This window comes from Bacillus rossius, chromosome 3 (assembly GCF_032445375.1).
Source record: "Bacillus rossius redtenbacheri isolate Brsri chromosome 3, Brsri_v3, whole genome shotgun sequence".
In the NCBI taxonomy this organism is placed as follows: domain Eukaryota; kingdom Metazoa; phylum Arthropoda; class Insecta; order Phasmatodea; family Bacillidae; genus Bacillus; species Bacillus rossius.
The window spans coordinates 61,157,590-61,183,027 of record NC_086332.1 but is presented as its reverse complement, the minus strand read 5'-3'; the positions used below and the strand labels follow the sequence as shown (position 1 = coordinate 61,183,027).

General features: G+C 35.8%; 1 protein-coding gene across 6 annotated transcripts in view; it reads right to left on the bottom strand.

The window, feature by feature from the left end:
- The window catches only part of LOC134530769 (putative FERM domain-containing protein FRMD8P1), a 124,142-nt gene that overhangs the window by 56,593 nt on the left and 42,111 nt on the right, over positions 1–25,438 (bottom strand). For all 6 annotated transcript variants that reach the window (XM_063365940.1, XM_063365939.1, XM_063365938.1 and 3 more), the window contains exons 4-9: positions 24,973–25,146; positions 22,928–23,093; positions 20,304–20,465; positions 19,049–19,234; positions 13,597–13,726; positions 6,546–6,704 (exon numbers count right to left, since the gene is read on the bottom strand). In XM_063365940.1, the coding sequence (XP_063222010.1) occupies positions 6,546–6,704; positions 13,597–13,726; positions 19,049–19,234; positions 20,304–20,465; positions 22,928–23,093; positions 24,973–25,146 (977 nt within the window). The remainder of the gene's footprint in view (positions 1–6,545; positions 6,705–13,596; positions 13,727–19,048; positions 19,235–20,303; positions 20,466–22,927; positions 23,094–24,972; positions 25,147–25,438) is intronic.

Here is a 25,438-nt window from a genome sequence, read left to right as displayed (position 1 = left end):
TTCAGAAGAGTGGAAATGGCCAAAAAGCAGTGTTTTCAGAGTAACTTTTAGGTGTAAAAAACAATACAGATTCTTGAAAGAACTTAAGGGACATGCATTACACCTTTATCTTTATTTCTTCACCATATAATGTTACGGTCACCGTTCAAATTTCACAGTTTTCCTATGACAACGAAAAGACTGCTTTGTGCTTAGAGGCTATACAACACTAGAAAAACAAGCGAGCGTAGCGTTTATCATCCCACCTCAATAACACACATACACCCCGACCAGATGGTGCCCTTAAGAGGCCGTGTCACAAATTTGCCCTCCTATCTATATCAATGTTATTTTAAAAGACAGTTTTTCTCAAAGTTTATAAGAGGTAGGGGCCAGAAATTTTGCCTACTGAAAGTATACAATACATTTAACATAACCGCTTTATTCAAATTTAGTTATCATATCATATATTATTTCTGTGATAAAAATAATATTATCAATATTTTGATTTGTCCAGATACAGTGAAATTTTGCTCATATTTATAATTATTTAGCAAAAACTGAAAAGGCCATTGAAATGTATTGCACATTACCTTCTGATCAGTGTCTTCATGATCATGAAGGGTTTAAAAACCTGGGTGTAATCAAGTCTTTAACTATTACATGACAACATTTATACGTAATAATTTGGAGATAGGCCTTTTCTATCCTCAGCCCCTGAGCTTTTACTATCTGGTCTGGCGACCGACCTGACACTCTTCAACCACCCAAGGGGTTTCCGATTGCACATCCCATAAAAAAAAAGCTGTTCGTTCATTTGTTTTTGTGTTCGAGCGAAGGTTTACTTCTCCACAAGTGCCACAGACTTCACACACTTATGCCAAGGGAATATTCCGCTGATGTGACGCCATACGAATGTATTATTTGCGACCATACAACTTTTTTGTTTGTCATCGGGAAGAAATGTTCATTTTGAATTGAGCATTTTTAAATGTCAGCGTAGAATATGCTTATCTGCACATTTTGTTTCTTTCCATAATAATGAGTAAAGTTAACATTTGTAATGTTGCAAGAACCCTGCCCTCCTAGCTAAATAATTTTCTTTTAAACATCTTTTTTGTATATATAGGTATTAATAAGTCAATGTTTTTTGAGTGGTGTATATGTTATGAAACAGTAGAATCAGATGTTATGGATATTAATAGATGTTATTTGCACGTGCTATGTGTTTTAAGAAGGTATTTTGTATTTTATTAGACATTTTTAATCATAACTAATTTTTATGTAATTATTCACAAATAAGTCGCTGTACTAGACTTTTGCCTGTTTTGGCCTACTTTTTCAGGTTTTTATAAATAAGTAGTTGAATTTTGTCAAGGAATTTGTATGTTGATTGCTGTTCTTAATTTTCATTAACATGTTGCATAATAATGATAGACCACGGGACTGTGTCTGAGATGATGGTTAGAAAGAGAGGCATGAGAGGCCTGTAAGTGTGAGTAAGAAAGAAACAGTGCTTCCCCGCCAACAGCGATAAAGGCTGGGATTCACCACTGGTCGTGGGAAATGTGTGATAACTGCTGTCTCACAATGTGGGAGAGAGAAGGAAAATGTAAAGTCCCTGGCTCTATGGAGAGAAAACTGTTTTCAGTGTGTGTTCTGTGTTCTGTTTTCCTATTGGCTTGTATCTGTGAGTGTGAATGAAGCGTGCGTGTGATTGGTCGGTGAGGTCATGTGATTTCTTCTCCCTGCATGGAGGAGACAGTGGCAAGAGTTCACCAGTCGTCTGCTGATTGCTGCACCAGTAGGTCGCGTTCGGTGGCTTCTCGGCAAATTATGTAGAATTTGTGAAGAGATAATTTAACGTTGATGGTCAGAGCCATGCCGAGTATTGAGCTAACCCAAGTTTTTTTATTTCATTCGGACAGTACCAAATTAGAAATTGTGATCACCTTCGTCGGCGTTTGGCTCGTGGCGAAGTTCATTTTCGCTGGGTGCGGCCACGTTTGAGGCTGCACTGACTTTGTGTACTTGCAATAAAATATTACTGAAGGACGTTATTTTTCGTTAATTCACATCGCGCAAGCTGCGAGCATTTTTCGACAGACGGATGTACGTGTTGAACGAGTGAGTAAAACTGTGAAAGTGATTGGATTCGTCTGTGCATTCTATTTGAAAAATAAAACAACAAAAACTAAAATTGGCGGAACATCTTTTTATTTTTGTATGTAACGAAACGTTATACATTTTCATAGACATTTTATTATATTCGTTTGCCGTCCAAGTAAAAATATCACACTATATCACACATAATTATATATTTTACTAATTTGTTAGTTGTCATTTTATTTAGGTTACAAATAACAGTAATAAAAAATTATTACTTAATAGTCCAGAAAAGAGATTGAGTTATTATTCATTTAATAGGGGTTTAAAATATGGTACTACATACATACTTATATTATCTTGTTGTCTTCTTTGTAACTTTACTGGAAGAATGGCATTTGGTATGTATGTTAACTCACAATGAAAATACTTCAGAAGTACTCAATTAACAGTGAACAACCTAGGCCCTATACTAATTTCATTATGTTCATGGAAATATAATTGAAATTACTAATAATGAACTGTATGTGTTTCACGTAGATATCGTACAAACTGTATGTGGTACAGACCAACATGTGAAGATAATTAATTTCAGTTAATGTGTAGGGAATATTAAAAGTTAGAAATAATGATATATATAAAACAATGCAAAGTTATCAGCATAAAAAAATAAGCTATTTTTACGTATCGCCTACTGGAATGAGTATTTTGTGTTGAATTATGTGGCATGATTAATATTCTCTTATGGTATGTGTGTTTTGTTAAAATCTTATAAAACATAACTTACTGTTGAAGGATTTTCATTTTTTTGTGATGATCTTACTTAAACAAGTTTTAATTATATTACACATGTCTATTTTTAAGCATTTTAATGTATACCTATAGAATTGTAATAGGCTTTATACGGACTCTCAAAAGATGCATGTGAGCATCTATAATTATCGACATCACCATATGGCCGTTTCACAAGATCAAATATTTATTGAATTCAATCAGTTGCATTCATTGTACATGATTTCTGATATGTACATTGAATTCAATACAAATTGAAGATGTTACTCAAATAAGCTTATTCTTATTAACTTATAAGTATTTTGTTTGTTCAGTACATAAAAGTAAGAGATTCTTTATTATTTAAATAATGAGCATCTATAAGCAATAATGTTTTCTAAATATTTATATAAACATAATGGAATATATTTTTTCAATACTTTATATCTACAATCACATCAACAGCAGTATTATGTAATCAATGAGGTAATGAAATATCTTTAAAGGATATTTTCTCCTCTGTAAAGTAAATTTGAAATGCAGCCCTCTTGATGTTAGTCTTGTGAGTTTTTTCGTTTTCTAATATGCTACAGCAATTTATAAAATTAAGTTTTGTTAGTGTTTTAGTCTTGTGTAATGTTAAAGTGTAATGTAATCAGTTCAATAATTTTTTTTTTGTAAATTCGTATTCATAAAGATACACATCGTAATAAGATAAATAGTAATATTTGTAAATTTAAATTCTTTGAAACAACATCGATAAGAGGTTCTCCTACCTCTGTTAAACTGTATAATGGTGCAGTGTAAAAAAATTAGGTAGTCTGACTTAAGTGAGATTGTATTTAGATTGTGTGTAATGCATATGCAATATCTAAGCTTATGAATATATGTTATTATCCTTTTAAAACGTTAAATGATGAATTTCATATACTTTTTAATGTCAATTAACATTATTTTTCACGGAATATTACATCCAGATGAAGAATAATTACCAAATGTTTGAAAATTAATTGTATTCCGATACGTTTAAAGTATTAACATTTTTAGATACGACTCATACTACAGTTGTAAATGTGAGGTTTCTTGATTCTGAATCCCTGCATCCGCAATTTCCTAGTGAGCCGCCGGTCAGATTGTCATCCTCTCAGATTGTCGAGGAACCAGATACATTTTTCGTAGCTATATCATGCGCTGCGGCTACAGTTACTTCGGTTGAATAAGCCACTAAATCTCACTGTTAAAAGAGAGAAATTCTAGAGCAGAATATTGGAAATAAAAATAAACGGTTGCAGCAGTTGCCGCCTCCCGGGCTAGCAGAGCGCTCCCTTCCCCTCCATCCTCTCCCCCTCTCCATCTTGCCCCAGCCTTCCCCTCCGCACTTCCCCTCCTTTCCCGAGGCTTCCCCTCTTCCCTTCTCCTCATTTCTCGAACCTTCCCCTCCGCCGCTTTTCTCTATTGTTCTCGAAAGACAGTTCGCCTGTATATAAGGCCGCGAGTTTGCTTAGGCCGGCACTGTCTTCAGTCACTCTCGCTCGTAGGCAGTCCGCTGGGAGGAGGCCGCGCTACTCATGCTCATGGTTGATTAGTTATGTTAGAAGCTTCGCTCTAAATCCACTATGGATCTCTGCCTTGTAATTTCCGCGGGCATTAATGGTCTGTTTTAACTTCTTTCTTACGAGCCTTCTGCTCTTGATAGAGTGGTCTAGATGGGTCTTGTACCTAATTTTGTTGGATGCTCCATTTACCACCGACCTTAATTTACATGAGTGTTTGCTTGATTATTTGTTTTGCGCATTGGGCTTCCTCCCTGTCGTAATATTTTTGTCTTTTAGCTAGGGTTCGCGATTCCCATTTAAATTTGCCATGAAAACTTATGTTGCGTGTAAACTTAATGCATAATTTAAAGCCTTAATATTTGTACTTAATTGTTTGATAACGAATTTGCTCTGCGTGAGACTTTTATATGACTTTTGTCTGCCTGCTAAGGTCTTTTAAATGTACATTAATTAAGAGAATTTTCCTTATGCGCAGTACTTAAATACGTGTTACGTCAGGCGCAGTTGCAGCAGTTGCCGCCTCCCGGGCTAGCAGAGCGCTCCCTTCCCCTCCATCCTCTCCCCCTCTCCACCTTGCCCCTTACAGGTGTGACGTCACTGCTGTCACGCATAAACCGAACGAGTCGGGCACGCAAGGTCGTGACAGTGTCGCCCGACTCGGCAGGCAGTTGATTTTCTTCACAGTACCGGACAAGTTCATCCCGGTGCAGCTGATAGATCCATGTGACTCCAGGGCGGCTCATGGTAACAGAGAACAAACAACAAAGTAACAACTGCCGAAGCAGAGTTGCGCAGACGTTGAAGCTAGGTGGAAGTGGGAGATCGATGTAACTTCAACAGGTTAAGTGGGAACCAATGGTGTACCATTCCAGTATGATACAACAGCAGTTGTGAAAATGTTGTTATATTAGAAAAAAAATGAAAGTAGAAAAAAAATATATTTTATTCATTAAACAAAAATGATAATATATTAAGGTACAAATAGATATAACAAATGTGCAGGCAACACCCATTAATCGTTGTGGTTTTTACAAACATGAGTATAAAACAGATGCTTGAAAAGAGAGCATCATGAACAATTTGCGCAATGAAATATGCGCCTGACGTAACACGTATTTAAGTACTGCGCATAAGGAAAATTCTCTTAATTAATATACATTTAAAAGACCTTAGCAGGCAGACAAAAGTCATATAAAAGTCTCACGCAGAGCAAATTCGTTATCAAACAATTAAGTACAAATATTAAGGCTTTAAATTATGCATTAAGTTTACACGCAACATAAGTTTTCATGGCAAATTTAAATGGGAATCGCGAACCCCAGCTAAAAGACAAAAATATTACGACAGGGAGGAAGCCCAATGTGCAAAACAAATAATCAAGCAAACACTCATGTAAATTAAGGTCGGTGGTAAATGGAGCATCCAACAAAATTAGGTACAAGACCCATCTAGACCACTCTATCAAGAGCAGAAGGCTCGTAAGAAAGAAGTTAAAACAGACCATTAATGCCCGCGGAAATTACAAGGCAGAGATCCATAGTGGATTTAGAGCGAAGCTTCTAACATAACTAATCAACCATGAGCATGAGTAGCGCGGCCTCCTCCCAGCGGACTGCCTACGAGCGAGAGTGACTGAAGACAGTGCCGGCCTAAGCAAACTCGCGGCCTTATATACAGGCGAACTGTCTTTCGAGAACAATAGAGAAAAGCGGCGGAGGGGAAGGTTCGAGAAATGAGGAGAAGGGAAGAGGGGAAGCCTCGGGAAAGGAGGGGAAGTGCGGAGGGGAAGGCTGGGGCAAGGTGGAGAGGGGGAGAGGATGGAGGGGAAGGGAGCGCTCTGCTAGCCCGGGAGGCGGCAACTGCTGCACATTTACTGACATGGCCTCTTAAAAGAGCACATACTCTTCAATATTAAAAGAGCAAATAAACTGCACATAAAAGAGTAGAAGCTATATTTTATTTTCAAATATATTTAAAATTCAATTCTAAACCTAATGTTGAATATAATACAACTTGTCAGTAAAATCAGGCACAAGGCACGAATGATAACAGGAATGATAATCGGATAACAGTACTAATAGCTTAAAATGTGGTACTTATTAGTATAATTATAATTAAAATATTAAATCATACCTGTTTGGAGAACACTTGCAAGATTTTGGATACACGAGTGCCATTTTCCAAGACCATAAATTGCAAGAAAATACAAGGCAGGGATTCAAGGTTATCTTCTTGTGATGGTTTTGCAAAGTCCCAAGACATTTCTTCATATTTGAGGCCTAGAAGAAGTGTCTATAAACATAAAAAAAAATTAATAGCTAAACTACTTGAGTCATTAGAAAACTGAAACTAAACAGTCAAAATGTTAAAGGTTTCCGCTGTTTTTTTTTTTTTTGATAATCCCAACCCTTTTGGAATAAACATTTGAAGAAGCAATTTTTCTGGATTATTGAACATCAATGTAGTTTTAACAGGAATGGCCAAAAAAATTTATTTACAGTAGAATGGTATTTTAAACACGATATCATAAGCTACTCCATAGAAAAAATTCAGACAAGCATTACTGTTTAAAAAAGGTCTCTGAGGTCAAGTTGCATTCATGATTCAGATCTCTTCTTCAAAAACTCACTACAGAAATGTAATCCACTATAAAATAGTGCACTGAAATTAAAATTGACGGTAATTAAAAACTGAGCAAACTAAAAATACCAGCAACAAAACGGCCAAGGTCCACAACTGGAATTCACTCAAACAATAATTTGAGCATGAGCGGCTCAATTGGCACCAGATTATACAACGTGTTGAACTATAAAATGCCAGATTAAAGACCTTTCACATTATTAGTTACTAGCAGAGCCCCGCGGTGTAACAATGGTAAAATTTGAATTATATTAAATCTACATATTCCCCTATAACATTCCACAACAAAAGTAAATATAATAATGTAATGTGTATTTTTATTATAAAGTAACTATTGTTTTACAGCTTCTCTGTACACAACGTTAGTCATCGTTTTATGTTCTGGTACCAAAATATATTGGTTTTCTGGAGTTCCAACTAATGATAAACCAACATATAGTTGCCCAAGGAAGAAACACTCTTTTTTTTACATCAATGCCAACCAAAGAGAATGTTTGTCCCTGAGGCAAATGAAGTTTTTACAGGAAACTGGAACTTTTTGAAACATATCGGCAAGTCTGTGGGGATCATTTAAATTCTCAGGATGTGTGACAACTGGCAGACTGCTGGGCCAATGAGGATGGTCGCCACAATCAAGTTGTCTTTTAAGTCTTATATTAATAGCCTTGTACCATTGTACATATTAAGTGGGCTTAAATTTTTTAAGAGAATGATGGGCGTACCAATTTTTAATAACAGTTTGTGAGGTGGCAGGCCAGATGGATTCAGTGAATTTAAAATTTCTTGTGGATAGTGGACTACATCCTCCTCGACATTGCAAACTGTGTCAACCGACTTGTAGTTTTTGATTTGGTCGTGAACTTTTTGTAGAATTATATTGTTGACTTCATTGACAGTGTCGTTCCTCAGCGACACTATTGCCCTTGAACACAGCCAATGGAAGTCTCTATATCGTAATTTTTTCAAGATCAGGATATACTGCATCTGTAAGATGTTGGAAGGTTGTAAACTATTCGACCTAGTATCTAATTTAGTATGATTTCAGCACCATTAAGGATCATGTTTGGAGAAGATAATGCTCCTTCACCAAGGTTAAGTAGTTATGGCTAGGGAAGGGAATTTTTCGGTACTTTCAAGTGGCATAAAACAGTATTTTCAAACCCAGAAAGCGGTACTATCAGGAAGGGAAAATCGGTGTTTTCATATTAAGTGTTTTAAATTTTAATGATTCCGCAATAGTTTTCTCGTGATGTATAAACAATTTTAACCTTCTAATGTTCCAATTAAGTGAATTAATAAATGGGGAAGTGTTTTTTTTTTTAACTGAGGAAACAACATAATACATATGAAAACTTAGCAAATACAGTAACATTTCAGTTGTTGCAAATAATTAATAAAAAAATAAATTTTAAAAATACACAGACAACCCTTAGCAAATACTTGTAAAAACAATGTAATTCACTGAAACACTTGGCAAATAATATTTCATCTTTAACATAATGTCTATGTCTGAGGAAACAGAAAGTTTTAACTTTCAAAATAAATTGCAGTGAACATTTCAACATTTTCTTGTTTCAAACAATGACGCTTATCACTTAGAATGTTGTTGTAGTTAGAAAAAAACCTTTCACAGTCAACGTTAGCACATGGTACCCAAACAGACTGCAAAGCAGCACGAACAAAGTCAGGATGGTTCACTGAAACTGCCATAAGGAGTGAAACAATGTCAACAGTTTGGTTTTCACTCAACTTGTACCCCTGAAGTAAAATGTCTTCACAGAGCTTGGAGAACAAGAACAGCTTTTAAAACTTTTTGCCGAGTTCGGGAGAGATGCTTTCGAGCACAATTTCTGATGGATCAAATACATCAACATTTTGATAAAATTTCTGAGAAGGATCACCTGCCTTAAATGACAGGAGTTTTGTTGATGCATGTGATGCTGCTGTCACCAAGGCAGATGTGATTTTCCCTTTGAAGACAGCTTTTTCACAAGCAATCAAGAGCTCATTTACTTTCTGCCCAAAGTTTCCACTTGTAGCAAGCTGCAAAACCTGCTCTATTTTGCGGATTTCACCACTGAGTGTGTGACTGCAAGGATATGATGACCCTTCCTGTTTCTTGATAAGGTGTACAGTAGCCTCACACACTTCTTTTACAAAAACTGCCTGGATTTTCACACACTTAACATCATCCCTTGATGCAGTAGAGAAGTACTCTACTCCAGTGTTGTTGATACAGGAAATTACATCACTGGTCAAAAATTCAACAATGGCCTCAAGATTGTCGGCGAGGTAGGAATCGGAGTCGTACCAGGAAGACCACCTTGTCAACACTGGCATTGGAAACAGGGGAATGTCCTCACCTGGGAACTTTTCATCCAGGAACTTCTTAAACAAATGTTTTCTCTTGCGTGTGTTTAAAAATGCTGACTTTACTTTGGCAAGAGCCTTCTGAAGCTCAGGGAGGTTTTTTCCAAGCTCATTTACAACTAAATTGAGCTTGTGAGCCCAGCACTACACAATAAGCACATGGTTGGCCATGATGTCTTTTAGTGTGTCAAAACACTTTGCCATGTATCTGGCCGAGTCCGAAAAAATGGCTAACACGTTGTCAAAGTCAATATTGTACTTCTTTAGGGAATCCAAAATAGCCCTGGAGCAGTTTTTGGCATTGGCTGTTCCCAGAGTATGGACATCACCAACAACAGTATCAATTTTGTCACTGCTATCAATTACTTTAAATAGCACAACAAATACACAGCTTCCTCTTGAGTCCGTAGTTTCATCACACAGAATTACTAACAGTTTGTCTTTCACCTTTTATCTTACTACATCATCTCTCTCTTGCTGCATTGATGGAAGATGCTTTTCTTTTAGTACTCTTACACAAGTAATGTCACCAGCACCTTCAACAAACTCGTTCAGGAAATCTTTCACATGCAGATTTTCAAGTGTTTTTAGCAGAATATTTGCTTTCAGAAAAGTTTCCGTCACTCGTTTGCCAAGGTATCCAGCAGTTTTTTTCTTCCTTTCTGCACTACTGAAGCATGTAGTGATCGAAGTCTGTAATTTTGCTTCAGGGCAACCTTTTTGTGCACTGATGGGCTTGGCAGATTTTAGTTGTTTTTCTATAGAATTTTTACGCTCCCACGCAACCTGGCACTTGCAAAATTTGCACATTACGGAGCGGCTATCCGAGCGATAGAATCCGTTTTTCTGATATTGAAATGCCCTGTCGCGAGCACTTAATTTATTGTTCGGCATTTTCGATACTTACTCTCACTTCAAATCACCTTTGGAATGTTTTTAATTCACCATGATCAAATTACCGATACATATTTGCCAGCAGTACAAGACAATTTGTTTATTTACATCTAAATACGTACGTGCGCTAGTCAAGTTTTACCGTGACTGCTGTCGGGCAGGTGCGCACTGCGAAGGTCGTTTTACTTCCGAGATGGGTTGCGAGGGGGGTAGTGAAGTGTGTTGACTATGAGAGAGGGAAAGCTATTTTTAGAGTAGAGCAGCCCGAAAGATATTCGCCTAGCAACACAGTGACGTCATCCTGTCTGCACTCCAAACACCCACATCTCTCTTTGTCACTATTGCCCTCTTCTCTATCAAGTCATGCTTGGCCAAGCCAGTATGCATCATCCACCCCCTCCCCCCGGCCATTACATAAATACAGTGAAACCTTGCTATTACGTGACTTGACAACGGCGAGAGAAATCCTTGTAACTACGAGTACTCGTAATAACCGAATATAGAAAATTTAAGTCTTAAGTTAGATTCCTGAACTTTCCAAAAATGTTTCATTTTCACACCATATCTCGAAAACGGTGTACTTTAGTGAAAAATCGGATAGATTAAAAGTTGCAGCAAATTAAATTACGAATAGAAAAGATCTCTATGAAATTTTATGTATCTACGACGGTTTTTGTTTTAATCACGAATGAAATGGTTCGACGTAATGGCCGCGCTCCGAGACGCAGCTAAAATAATCACCGTGATCTGCACGAACAAGGAGAGGAGGTGAATGGGAGAAAAATGGGCGGGGAAAGAGGGAGGGGAGGAGGAAGGATGTCTACTATCCACTATCCTCACTGCGTTAGCCTAAGCTGTTTCTGAAAGGAAATACCAGCGTGTGTAGTGGATGTCGTAGTATGGCACAGCTCAGACGCTGTTATGATAAGACTAGAAATTTTCCACAATTCAAGGATGGATTGCTACAATACATGCACAAATTGCTGAAAAATGGTTGCAGTGTCATGCATGAAATATTGTCATTAAAAGTGTGGGATAACGCACGGGAAAACAATTTTGTTGATGCAGGTGGTAGGCCTAAGTGGAATATAAGCTTCATGCGTCACGAAAACCTGTCAAGATGGACAAGAAAATTGCTTATGTCGGAGGGGGAGATATGGTCACGACAGCTCACACGTTTATTTTTAGATTTCCCCCTCTACCGAAAGCTAGAAAGAAACTGTCCAGGGGATGGGGGGGAAAGCGAAGAGGGGAAGGGAAACTTGTCGCCTTCAAGTGATAGCGCTAAACAGAGAGAGAGAGAGAGAGCATGTTGTTTGTCACCAGTCTCTTGTCACCAGTCTCTTGTCACCAGTCACCCCCCCCCCCCCCCTGGACTTCCTTCTTCGCCCCTCCCTCTTCAACTTGTTAGAGTCCCAGTCCGCCAACGCGACGTAGCGACCTCAGAACAAGGAGGGAGAGTAGCGACACACAACATGCACCCCCCCCCAACCGCTCTTCTTGCTGGCTGTGTTTAATACGTAGATTTTTTTTTCTTTCTTTGGAGATGCCATTAAAATCATCGTACTTACGAGAGGACCGACAAAGAAGCACTCCTAATTACCAGTATGATTTACGTAGTCAAAACTGACGGTGAATTACAAAACTGTCGTAACTTCGAAGGTCTCGTAGTAGCGAGGTTCCACAGTAGATAATCCTGTTTTTCCACACCGTTCGCATTGTGATTTTATTACCCTGTTGCATTTGCCATCAAAAACCATGGTTTGTAATTAGGTGTATGTTTAAAACTGTTTTATTAACAATAATGTGCAAGTTTTGCTATTTTTCGTGACTATGCTATATTTCGCATTTTGCCTCAGAATTCGCAACCGCGAAAAATTCCCTTCCCTAGTTATGGCAAATCATTAACCGCATTTAAGCTAAGACAGGCTCTCATGTTTGTTCGAAAAAACAATCTTTGAATGGACTCCATAAGCAAGATGATTTTAAGCAAGCTTTTATGATGTCTGCACTTGTCACTTTGTAACGACGGGAAGTGTCTGCCGAAAATCACCAGCAAACACAGACATCCTTTAATGTTTGGTCAGCAATTTCAACATGGGCTCTATGACTCAAGGCAAATTCGTTCCAAATTATCAATGATGCATCCTGTAACAATTTGCCTAGGGGCCCACGTTCAGTGCTGGTCTCCGTAGCACGAGCTTGGGAAATGTTATCTCTGTGACTCGCAAGTCGCTGCATAGTTTTAGAAGCAGATACTTTGGTTGGGCGTAACCTTGCTGCTCTCATCTGAGATGTCATTTTTGATAGTTGGGTCATTCTTTTAGACATGTTGTGTTTATTATACCATTACAGTAACTATAAATTTAAACCAAACTTGACATAATACTTTACAAAAAAACTTTACACAAAACTTCAATAAGATAAAAGTTAAAATCTAACATAAATGAGTTTTCAAATTAAAACAATGTCTATGTCATAGATGTACTAGCCCAAGCACTCCATACAGATTAAACTATTCATACAGATATTCTTACAGCAAACTTTAAAACCTCATCTTGAAAATTTCTTTGATTTATAACACAAAAACAGTCTCTGTGACTGGAATATGAAACTTAGATAAATGGTATCACGGACTCCTTTGCAAAGTTAATAAAGTTTGATATTTTTGCAAATTCATTTTACTTTTTGAATTTGCTATTATTTTATTTCTTTGATTCAAAATGTTTAGACTGTGCACGCAGATAAATGAACCAGATGGCTAGATTGTTTCTGACTTCAATTACAGTTATTGTGAATTCTTGCTGAAAACACATTTTTATCAGAATAAAAAATAGCATTGAGCATTCAGGGATAATGTAGCTTCCTATTAGTGAAAGAATTTTCAAAATAGGATAAGTAATTAATTTCAGATATTACCCCCTAAATCAAAACTTACAAACAAACTTTACCTCTTTATAATATTTATATATATTTATAAGTATTTAAGTATTTGAAAATGAATTGAATCAAATAAGTATTTAAAATCTTGAATACTCTCACGGGCTTATCCAACACAATTAAATATCTGCTGTTCATAACTCTCAATTCCTTTTATTTTGACAGAGCTGCTCTTTGCCCTGTATTCTCTTCTTCAGCTGTATGAACTGCAGCATAGAAGTGTGCAGGACTTAAAGTAGGAGGGTAGACTCTACATCTTCCCTTCACAGTGTCTCTTCCTTTAGAAGGTGAGACCTAACTGTTAAAGCAGAAACACAAGAACTGCAGCACAAATACCTACACACTGAGTGTCATCAATGATGTACACTCCTTGGGAGTTGATCGCCACCAGGACCGGCACGTCCTGATGTGTTATGAGAGATGTGAGACCTCGCACTGGCTGCTCTATCTGCCCTTGGAAGAAAGCAGCACTGGAAAAATAAAAGACCTCAGCAACACAAATTCAAAAAGTGTTGTGAACAGCAAATAAGCAAAGACAGAAAATCCCACATCCTGCATAATAAGTTTTAAAATTTTACCTCTTGACTAATTAATACATAAAATCTTGCCATTTTAATAATTTACCTTGTTAATAAGAATAAATATCTAAGTAGTTTAAGAATCTCCTTAACAGGGATTTATTATAATAATAAAAACTTGCTGTAGTAAAACATTATTTTTTTAAAGCAATATTTTAAAATTCTTTCTTTTTTCAGAAGTTATATTTGAAATTTATTTAATACTTAAGTTTTATCATACATATAAAAAAAACACTTTTAATATAATAAACTGACCCAGCTGTTAAGTATTGCCACCAGTAGGCCTATGCGAATATAACTTTTTTTGGTCTGAATTGAATACAAATACGAATATAAATTTTTTCACGAATACGAATATTGAATTCAAATAGTAAGAATGAGAATTAGAATCTCACTAAAGACAATTTTTCACATCATGTTTTACATATTTTGGAAAATTAGACAAATATTACTCAAGAGAAAGGTTGGCTAAGTTAAAATATTTAAATTATGAAAAAAAAAAATTTTTTAAATGTGCAACTAACCTAACTTAACCTAAACAACCAACATTTCATTTCAGTTCCTATTTGCCTTATTTTCCACAACCTGCTACTTACACTACCTACATTTTGGTCCACAAAATTTTTGCGAATCGCAAAATACTCTGAATTCCATTGCACTTTATTTTATGAAAAATGTGAATTATTTTAAAAATATTGTATTCCGAAAGTAGTGATTAAATGAGCTCCTATTTACATATTTAAACCCTATTTATTCACGAGTATTCGTTCTTAATGGCAACCGTGTAGATAATATTTTAGTTCAATAATATTATAAACACAATTTTTGCTGATTTATTCTTGCATCTTACAGCATTATTTACTGTTTTTATATATGTACTTTTAAGTCGCCACGTCTGTTTTGTTATATATACAGCAAGTAAGCTGCTTCTGTATCACATGGTGTTAGATTGATTGTAACTATGTATTGATTTATACACCAATGAAACTATGACAATTACTTTTTCTAATGCCCATCTCAATAGTGTGTCCGTGTTTTGTGAATTGTAGTCCATGGTTGTTGACTTTTTTTTCCCCCACTTCTGGTGCGTGTGATGCCAATCTTTACAGCGTAGTCAGATGCACACCGGCTTACAGTGCGAGGGGTTCTGGGTTCGAGTCCCAGGTAAGGCATGGGTGTTAATCTACGTACGGATATTTGATTGATGATATGATAATAAAAAGGCTTCGACTAAGAAAAGGCACCTAGTGCTGGTTGTGGGTGGAAGTCAATAACCATTCAACCAATTTAAAAAAAAATGGCGCGTGTGACGAAAAGAATACAAATAATTTGTTTTCAAGTTTGAAATGACAAAAATGCAGTGTTTTGAATTGTTTACGTGATTTATTCCATTACTGTTTAGCAAAAAAAAAACCTTAATACTTTTTGCATGGTTAAAACGTCACTTATTGTCATGTTTTTGATTATGAAGTTTCATTAAACATAAAAAAAAAGGTGAATTATATGCACAAATGACAATCACACCAATGAAAGTTGGTATATGACAAACTCATGAGGTCTTTGTCAAGTATTCGTAAGCAAATGAATATTCGTTATTTCGAAGTGTTAGTATTCAAGGTCGAATCAAATACAAATAATTTATTATTCATATTCGTATCCGAAAATTCGAATATTCCCGCACTACCAGCTGTGCACAGAAAAAACCAACACCAACTCACCTATATTCTCTCACAAAATAAAAATATCATTGACACATTTAGATATACTAAATTAAAATGAAAAGCATTCCATTGTCTTGTACCTTGCAAAATTTTCTCCTGAAAAAAAAAAAAAATTGCCACATCTAAAGTAAATTAGTGTAATAACCTGAAAATATTGTGACTCTACAAGTGATTAACAATGCCATCTTTTGAAACGGTAAACATGCAGAAAGCAAGGAATGCAGCAATAGTCGCCAGTCACCTGGGAGGGTGAATGAAGGGAAGAAGGGAGACTATCTTCGCTTGCTGAGGCAAGGGAGGGCCCTGACCCAAACTCCATTAGCACTCTCTCTCACCCCTCCTGCCCACACTCCACAGCGTTATCCTCACTCTCATCTGTCATGGACCCCCCCCCCCCCCCCTTGCTAGCTTCAGAAAACAATTAACAACAGTGCTCAAAAGTGGCATAAGTGACACAGTTTAGATGCAGAGCATGCAGTTTTTCAACAAAGCTGTTTTCATCGCTGGAAGTACTTAAAAGTAAAGGCGATGAATGTTTTGGGAGTGGGAATGGAGAAGAGACAATTCACTAATGACCTGCATGCTGTAAGTAGTTCTTTTAAATTCATGTTCTACAGTGAAAATATATAAGTTAGCGATTATAATGAGTTAATGCTGAGTTCTTGAGTGATCACATTTTGTCATCGACTGCATCTAAACAAAATGCAGATTAGGTTATTCAGACTATCCACTCACATGTGAATCACAGTTTATTGCTAAGTGATGGTATACCGTAGTGGATTTAATTTATTGCTGATTAGTTATCCATGAAGGTGTAGTGATTATTTATATGTGCCGGATCAAATTTTTTTGTTAAATAATTGAGCTAACCTTAGGTGGTTTAAATAGCCAGCATGTATAGTGTGTCGTACAAAGTCTTGAACTTAGATTGTCACATATTTCAGTAGGCAAACATTAGACCTATTAATTTTGGTCAGATTTTAAAATTAAATTTGTGTCACTGTATTCAATAAGTACAGTAGAGTCTCACTAATCCGGACTTGTCCGGACCGGACCCTGTCCGGATCACCGAAAGTCCGGATCATCCCTAATCAACTTTAAAATGTATCAAAAACAAGTTTTATAGGCTAAATAAAAAATATTTATGCTTAAAAATCAACTGCGTTTTATTATAAGGTACTTAAGAAACTATATACATATGTATGTAACATATATAAAACAATAATATGTATTGTACATACCTACATGTAACTAAAAAGTATAAAACAATTAAAGTTTAAAAACAATTTATTTACTCGAAAAAGTCTGTAATATTCTTTTGTTTTAAAGGAGATTGCCGTCTTTTGCAGTGCGATCTCGTAGGCGCCTCAACGTCAGTAGCTCAGCAGACGTTGTGTCGCTTTGCTTCTCAAAGTAACTCAGCAACCCCTCCAGCATTGTAGTCGCTTCGCCATGAGTTGGGCCAGCTGATTCCTCCGTACCTCCATCGTCATCTTCCGAACTGTCTATTTCAGTTGTTGTGTTTGCAATGCATGCCTCCACGATTTCATCTTCACTTAACATTTGATGACCAATACCGTTGTCATCGTTAATCCATTCTGATATGTCATTCTCCTCTATGTTGGCACAACCCTTCAACTGTTGAAAAACATGTACAAAATCAAAGCTAGTTGAAGTTGGTTGAGTTTCGTCTTGTCCCTGTTTTTCCTGTGAAATGCTGGCCACAAATTTTTCCAGCTTTTTTGAAGAGTTGACGGCTTAATTTCTTCCCATGCTTCTGCGACCAAGTAAATGACAGTCTTCATTGTCACTTTCTTAATATGATCCATTAAGTTAGCTGACGGGTCTGCTTCTTGTTGCTCTAAAAGAAACATGATCATTTTTTTCCTATATCGCCATTTTATTGCTTCAATCACCCCTTGATCCATTGGTTGTATCAAAGCAGTCATTTTTGGTGGCAGAAATTTTACGAAAATTTCACAGTCTCGCAATTCTTCTTCACTCGAGTGGCATGGTGCATTATCAATTAACAACACAGCTTTTTCTGGGCGGTTTTCGTCTCTCAAAAACTTTTTTGTTTTAGGAACAAATGTTTCAAAAAACCAAGCTTTAAAAATTTTGCTGTCCATCCATGCTGATTTTTGTGAAGTGTACTGGGCTGGAAGAGCATTTCTATTAAGATTTTTAAGGGCCCTAGGCTTAGCCGATTTGCCTATAACCAATAGTGGAATTTTCAAGTTGCCAGAAGCATTACTACAAGGAAGCAAAGTTACTCTTTGTTTTTTTACCTTATGACCTTTGGCTACAGAATCCAATTTTGATGCTAATTTTTTTTGGAAGCATTTTGTAATTTAATCCCGTTTCATCAGCATTAAAACACTTGGCAAGGCTCTAAGTTTTCATCTTTAACAAACTTTTCAAATTTTACTTTAAAGTCTTCACTTGCACTATTGTCACCTGACAACATTTCACCACTTACACTAAGTTCACGAATACCGTGTCGATCTTTCCAACGAGATAACCATCACACACTGGCAGTATAAGCAGGGTCACCTTTTAATTTTTCATTTAGTTTGAGCGCGAACGCTTGTAATGTTACGCCCGACAGCGGAACGCCTTGTTCACGTTGTTGGCAAAACCAAATGTACAAAGCCTCGTCTAAAGTTTCATTTTTTGGTTTTTTTAACGTGCTTCTGTTACCCAGACTGTCCTTACTCACCATTTTAGCACAAAAATCTTCAATTTCTTTCCGATTTTTTTTCCAATCAGAAACAGTTTGTTTTCCCACTCCTAGATCTTGCGCGATTCTAGTTAATGATTCACCCGCATCAATACGAAATAAGGCTTGGAGTTTTTGCTCGATAGTTACAGTCACTTTCTTACGTTTAGTAGCCATTACGTTGCTCTTAATAAGTGTACACAATACAATGCTCGCACTGAATAAAATTAAACTGTCACAAACACTTGTCACCAGCACGAGTAACCATCGATTGAAGGGAACAAAACAAAACAACTCGCAGGTATAGATAGAGTGAGTCACTTCTTGGAAAAGACGATGAGCGGAAAACTAGCGGTAATACTCCCGGCTACTGAGGGCAAGAGGACCCTCTCTTACAAATATATTTTCTTATTTTCCTTTGTCACAATATTCTTATTCATCATTTACGTATTTTTTATATCCGTCCGGATTAACCGGATGTCCGGACTAGCGGGGTCCGAATTAGCGAGACTCTACTGTATTTTAAAAACTCTAAATTTTAAACCTTTGAAATTTACATGATGGTGTGTAGTCTAAATATATATTGAATAGAAAGTTAACATTTGAAATAATTTCAAATTTTATTTAGCGTTAAAGTAAATTTTTTTTTAATTTATAATTTCAGCAGATTTGGTAAAACTCGTTGCATTATTTCCAGGTTAATATGGTAATGGATGACCTTTAAAGAGCAGCGAGACCACTCCCGCCAAGGATGCTAGCAACACAGCGACTGACCCGTAGAAAGGCAGGGACCAGCAGAACTCGAGGTACTTGCGTACGAGCTTGCGCACGGGCATGCTGGTGGGGATGCGCTTGAACTGCTCGAGCAGCCGCACCTCGGGAGAGTTCTTGCCACTGATGTGCAGCCACGACCACTGGCTCCAGCTGACGTGGGCCGGGAGGAACTTGCCTCGCTGCTCCCTGCAACATGCACACCCTGCTTACATTACACTCACAACTCACATTTGCTGTAACACCTCAGTGAAAATTACTCATTTCATTGAGAAGGAATACATGCCCAGTTTTTAACCTGAAATTAATATCAGATAGATCAGGTTTGTAATTGTTTTTTGTTATATACATTTTATTTTTACGTTTCAAGTGTATTGAAATATTTTAAATTACAAAGTAATCAAAAAATTTTGTTGTAAACTTTCAATGTGTACCCTAAATTATAGGGATGAAAATTAGTGTTTTTTTATTTCTAATGTCTTTTTATAATAGGCAAATTGAGGCAACTGCAGAAAATGTCTGGCACTGATTTTATGAATGTCCAGGAAAAAAAACCTGTTTGTTTTATTTTACAAGTTGTTTTTAATTACATAATGAAAACTGCATTTTATGAAAACAACATATTTAAGGATTCAAGTCACACAATATCTATACTTTGAGAAGTTTCATACATATAGAACCTATTATTGTGACTAAGTGGCAAATATTGTAAATTCTTTACTTTCCAGGGTGTTTCAAGACATGTTTTTTAGGACTAAGTGACTTTCCTGACCCAGTACACATACACTATGCCTTGTTGCAGGTAAAACTTCACTATACAATTAAAAAAATAACTTATTTGAAAAATAAATTGTCATGCTAAGAAAACCACATAAGTAATTGATTTTTTAAATTTCACACATATAAATTGTTCAGCAGTGAACTTAAGAACTACAATAAGAATAAAACTATTATCAAAGTACATATATTTTAAATACATATAAATTTCTCTACGTGTATTCTACTGAACTGCTATGAATGAGGAATGTTTAAAAAATTCTGCTGTTAACCATGTTAAACCACCCTGAAACATTACTACATTTCTTTACATTTAATTGATATACATTATTCTTTGTGAGAGTTAAATTTATACATTTGGCCAGAAAATTAATTTTTGCACATAAACCAAAAAGATATTACTACCAATGTTACATTGAAGTGCAAAATCAGCTTAGCTACAAGTGCGCAGAAATGTTATTCATTGCAGACAGGCACACACCTGAAGAAATGTGTGGTGTGAACCTGTGGGTTGTAGGGCCCCATCTCAATGCGTGCCTGAATACCACCCAACATTATGTAATGAGCCACTTCGCAGGGGTAGCGCCCTGCCAGCACGTTGTAGCGAGCCTCATCGTAAAGCAGCTCCAACAACTTCTGGTCTCTGTGCAACAAACAGCAAATCACAGTATAAACACAACACAGGCCAAAGAGTCCACTAACTCATATGAAAAGTGCTCCCACCACACTTCCAACAAAAAAAAAACTTACTCAAATCTATAATTAGTGACATTGCCCACACTCTTTTCCTTATAGTGTATATATCTCTTTTGAGCATCACCAACACAAATCAACAAGAAATATAGATAGTGCCAGCCATATCACCAAGTGGTCACACCTAACTTACTACTTAGCTCATCTCAGGGACAGATCCCAACTAAGTGTTTGGAAGAAGAAAGGAAGAACATCTCAAATTGTAGTGAGAGGGCAGAGATTAAGAAACCCTAGCAAGTATGTATGTACACCATCCTAATCTTCTCACTTTCATGCTAAATATTCTATGTTTTACTGTAGAACAGTTCTTCAATCTCTGTTAACTTTGTTTTTAGACTGTGTTGTTTATGTAATTTATTATTTAGTTTATTAACATCATAATGTTTTATTATGTAAATGGCTTACCTGCAGTAATTGCAACTTAGATTACAGTGGGATGTACAGCAGTCCGTCATTCATCCGTCAATCACATAACATGTAGCCAACCACACAGCTTGAATATTTCTACCCATCTGTCCATCAAAAGCTTACAAAACTTTCACTTCAAAACAAGCAGTCAGTTTAAATTAGAACCTTAAAATGTTAATATTTGAATGGCAGCCAACTCTCATTTTCTGAGAAGGCATTGAAGTTTGTTTATTCATTTCATAGCATACAATATTAATGTTCGTATTTAACTTAAAATGGTTGCACTCAGAAATTTTTTTTATTAAATATAACTCTGTTCAAATATTTTTATTCTATTAAGATCTAGAAAATTCATACATTAAAGCTAATTGCAAGGCTGGTTTTGTAAGCAAAAGGTTTGCCTGGCTTTTACAGTGATGACGACGAGTTTATTTAAGCATTACTCATTACTAGGTGTCATGAGCACAAACAACGCCACAGTGGTGACAGCAATTACGACCCTATGCTTGCCAAGACAGGATAATTCCACGGTGGTTTGCCATTGCCTTCCGCATGATGAAGGTGAAAGAGATCACAAACACCCAGTCCTGAACCCAGAGAAAAGATTTGAAAAATTCCCTTCCCGACTGGAAACCAAACCAGGACCCCTTGACTCACCAGCCACCAGACCAAGGGCAGACATCTTTTGCAGTAACAAGAAAAAAAAAATGCTTTTTTTTTTTTTAATGCATTGGATTTTAATTCACAGAAAGATAGAAATAGAGTTCACAACTTAATTTTCTGCCCCTTTAGGTAATTGCAAACACAGGATAATTGCTACTGTTAGAAAATATTTTGTGTTTAATTTAACACGATCACTAAACTGTACTGTACAGTAAAAGTTATTCTGAAAAATCACAAAAGCGACTTTAATGTGCAATCTATTCATCCAGACTACATTGGTATGATCATCAAATTAATCTACCTTTTCAAGATAAATTTTCCTCTATTAGCAGAATTGATTTGGAAAATTATTATGACGTATGTGCAAGGTGATGTAAATTGCTTGGAAAAATGATGGACGGATGGATAGAAGCAATGAAAAACTAATCTTGAATATTCCATATTAAATGAAACAACAGAATGAAAAAAAATTGTCTTATCTTCAGTTTTCTAAATTGTGAAAACATCTTTTGTTCCAAATCCATAAAAAAAAGTATTTATAAAAAATTTTTTAAACAAAATAAACACAAACAAAACTAAGAATTTTTATGTCAGTACATTAATAATGAAACAATAGTTTATTTCAACACACCATAAATAGTTACTAATAATTATTCGCCCAAATCAGTTAATTCTGCTTTTCCGCGCCCATTGACCATCCTATAATAATTTTGTTTTAGTTAGTTATTTATTTTGAAGATTCTGAAGATGAAAAAAATCACAACAACAACAAAAAAGCAACATTCAAAACATTAACTAGTGATTTTTTTCATCTTCAGAATCTTCAAAATAAATAACTAACTAAAACAAAATGATTATAGGATGGTCAATGGGCGCGGAAAAGCAGAAATAACTGATTTGGGCGAATAATTATTAGTAACTGTTTATGGTGTGTTGAAATAAACTATTGTTTCATTATTAATGTACTGACATAAAAATTCTTAGTTTTGTTTGTGTTTATTTTGTTTAAAAATTTTTTTATAAATACTTTTTTTTATGGATTTGGAACAAAAGATGTTTTCACAATTTAGAAAACTGAAGATAAAACAATTTTTTTTCATTCTGTTGTTTCATTTAATATGAATATATATATATATATATATATATATATATATATATATATATATATATATATATATACACACACACACACACACACATACATATAAACACACATACAGATATATAATCCTGAAGACTACAGGTTTTCTAGTCTCGATAACAAACTACGACTTTACTCACTTTATTTTCTCTTCATCTCTCCTTGAAAAGAAAATATTTCTCTGAAACGAGAGTACTGGCTCATCCCGTGCCATCCTCGAAAGTGAACCAGTTCCATACTGAGAAACTAACTTAGGCCACTTGCATCGGATCTCAAAGGGCCTGTGATGAGGCTTTAACTGCAATTCTGTAATAAAACAACAGTGCATTTATTTTAAATTAGTATTGGACAGCTATGCCTATGGCATTATTGAATGTGTTGAAAATATTTTCCCATGAAAATAATATCTTTAACATAGTGCCATGTTCCATAAAGTTTGCTAGTTTTAAATTGTTTTAAATATAAACTTAATTTACTTTCTAGGGAAAATTAATAACTATTTTTTGTTAAAAAAAAAAAAAAAAGATTGAGCTTAATATGTAGTAGACATAGAGGTCATTAAAGATGAAGAATGATGAGATGAGGATGCAGCACTGATGAAATGAATGGGTGGAGGAAACGGGAGTACCCCATGTAAACTCACCGGCATATGGCAACATCCGCAACGTTTCCCTTAAATCTCAAAGCACACGCTTGGTGGTAAATATAACAGTAGTATATTTCTCATCTTGTGGATCTCAGAAATTTTTGCAGCCCAGTCGCTGCGCCACCACCGCGCCCCACATGAGCTTTATCACTCAGTGCTACTGTTCCAAACAGATATCGTACAGATTGGTTGCCCCTAATATCTGACCGCCCTAGTCTAGTTGGACTTAAGGCAAGTCCACCACTGTATGCAATCAAGAAACACATTTTACTGATTGAATAAAATGGACCACGTAGGGTTTCAATTTAACTTTTAAATGGCAGTCGTAAATTAATAGATTTGCACACGCTAAAGAAAACACTAAAATATATTGTATGAGTGCATGAGTGCGAGACATAAATCAAATGGAGTAAGCTCATAATGAGAACTCTGGCTGCAACTATGGTGACGTGGCATGAAAGGGCATGGTGGGAGAAATCTGTGCACTGTTACACCTCCCCTTCTTCCTACCACTGGCAAAAATTCAGAAAAAAATATTACCAATGTGTTTTGTGGTTGGAAGCCTACGGTAAAAAACCTAAAAACCTTTAAAACCTATGCAGTAGGCTTACAGTACAGAAATATATACTTACCATTAACTATCAAATAAACAGCAGCTAATCTTGCTTTGTTACACTATTATGACAGAAAAATTGTAAACTCGTTGAGAGGCTACGAAATTTCTTTCACTGTTGTTAACTTAGAATCAGACCAATCAGATACAAATTTCTTAATAAATTTAAGTTGATGTTGATGTGGTGATCAGCACGGGAATGAAATGTTTCACTTATAAATATTACTTAAACTGTTATTCCACTTATGCCATACATACTACTACCAAGAATAATGCTTTTTCTAGCCATCATTTATTATTTCTGAGCTACACACATACAACATATAATTTCCTTGTTCACAATCAAATGATTTGAAAGCTCCAGCATTAATGAGTCAGATATTTATCCACTGCAAGTTAGGTTCGAAAAATGTCAATAGCAACACATACTAGTATAAGAAGTATACATTTTTATTGTACAAAATGATTTCAAATTGAAATTGTAAGTACTTAAACTTTAAGTTGTACCACATCTGTAATATCAAACTGGTGTAACTGTTTATCACAAACAAAGCAAAGCAACACAGCTAATTATATGATACTAGTTAATTGTAAGGCACCTAAGGCACCCGTTGAAAAATAATGCATATAACAATCACAGAAAAATGCTGAAACTATCGGCTTCATCAAAAAATGATGCTATGCCCCCATGCTTATTATCACTGCGCCACGGACTTGGCAGAAATGCTACAAGGAACAGGTTAGCAAAGAGCAATGAAAATGTTACACTGTAAGCGCATGAAAACAGAATTCATACAGCATTACAGAGTCAGTTAGTGAGTCAGTGATGAGCGTATTTATATTAATTATTAGAACTTAAAATTATAACACTTAGACCACAGCAAAAATTAGTTCAAATACTTGCAGCCACATAGCTAGTGACATACCAAGTAGACCAGAACACATCCAGAGGGTAAATATGTTAGTAGCTACTCTGGATAGTCCAAGGTCATCTTCCTGTAGTATTGCCATCACAATGTCTTGTACAGTACAGTTTGCACCATCTTCTAGATCCATGTTCAGCACCACACATGACATCATGTACACACACACCTTCAATGCTGAAAAAACAAAAATTGATATTCTGGAAGATTCGTAGTATCCAGCACACAATCAGTGTTGCCGTAAATGATAAAAGCTACTGTTACCTTCAGAATTTATTCATGTTTTTTTCATTAGAATTTTATTTTCAATTATGTACATTTTGGTATTACTAGAATTTAATTACAGTATATCAAGCTTTCTTAGTTTGTCATGGTTAGATTTAACTCAAGGCACATATTCTAATCCATAAAAATCAGGAGAAAAAAGTTTATTTGTTCACAGAAACTGCAAAATAAATGTAACATTAAA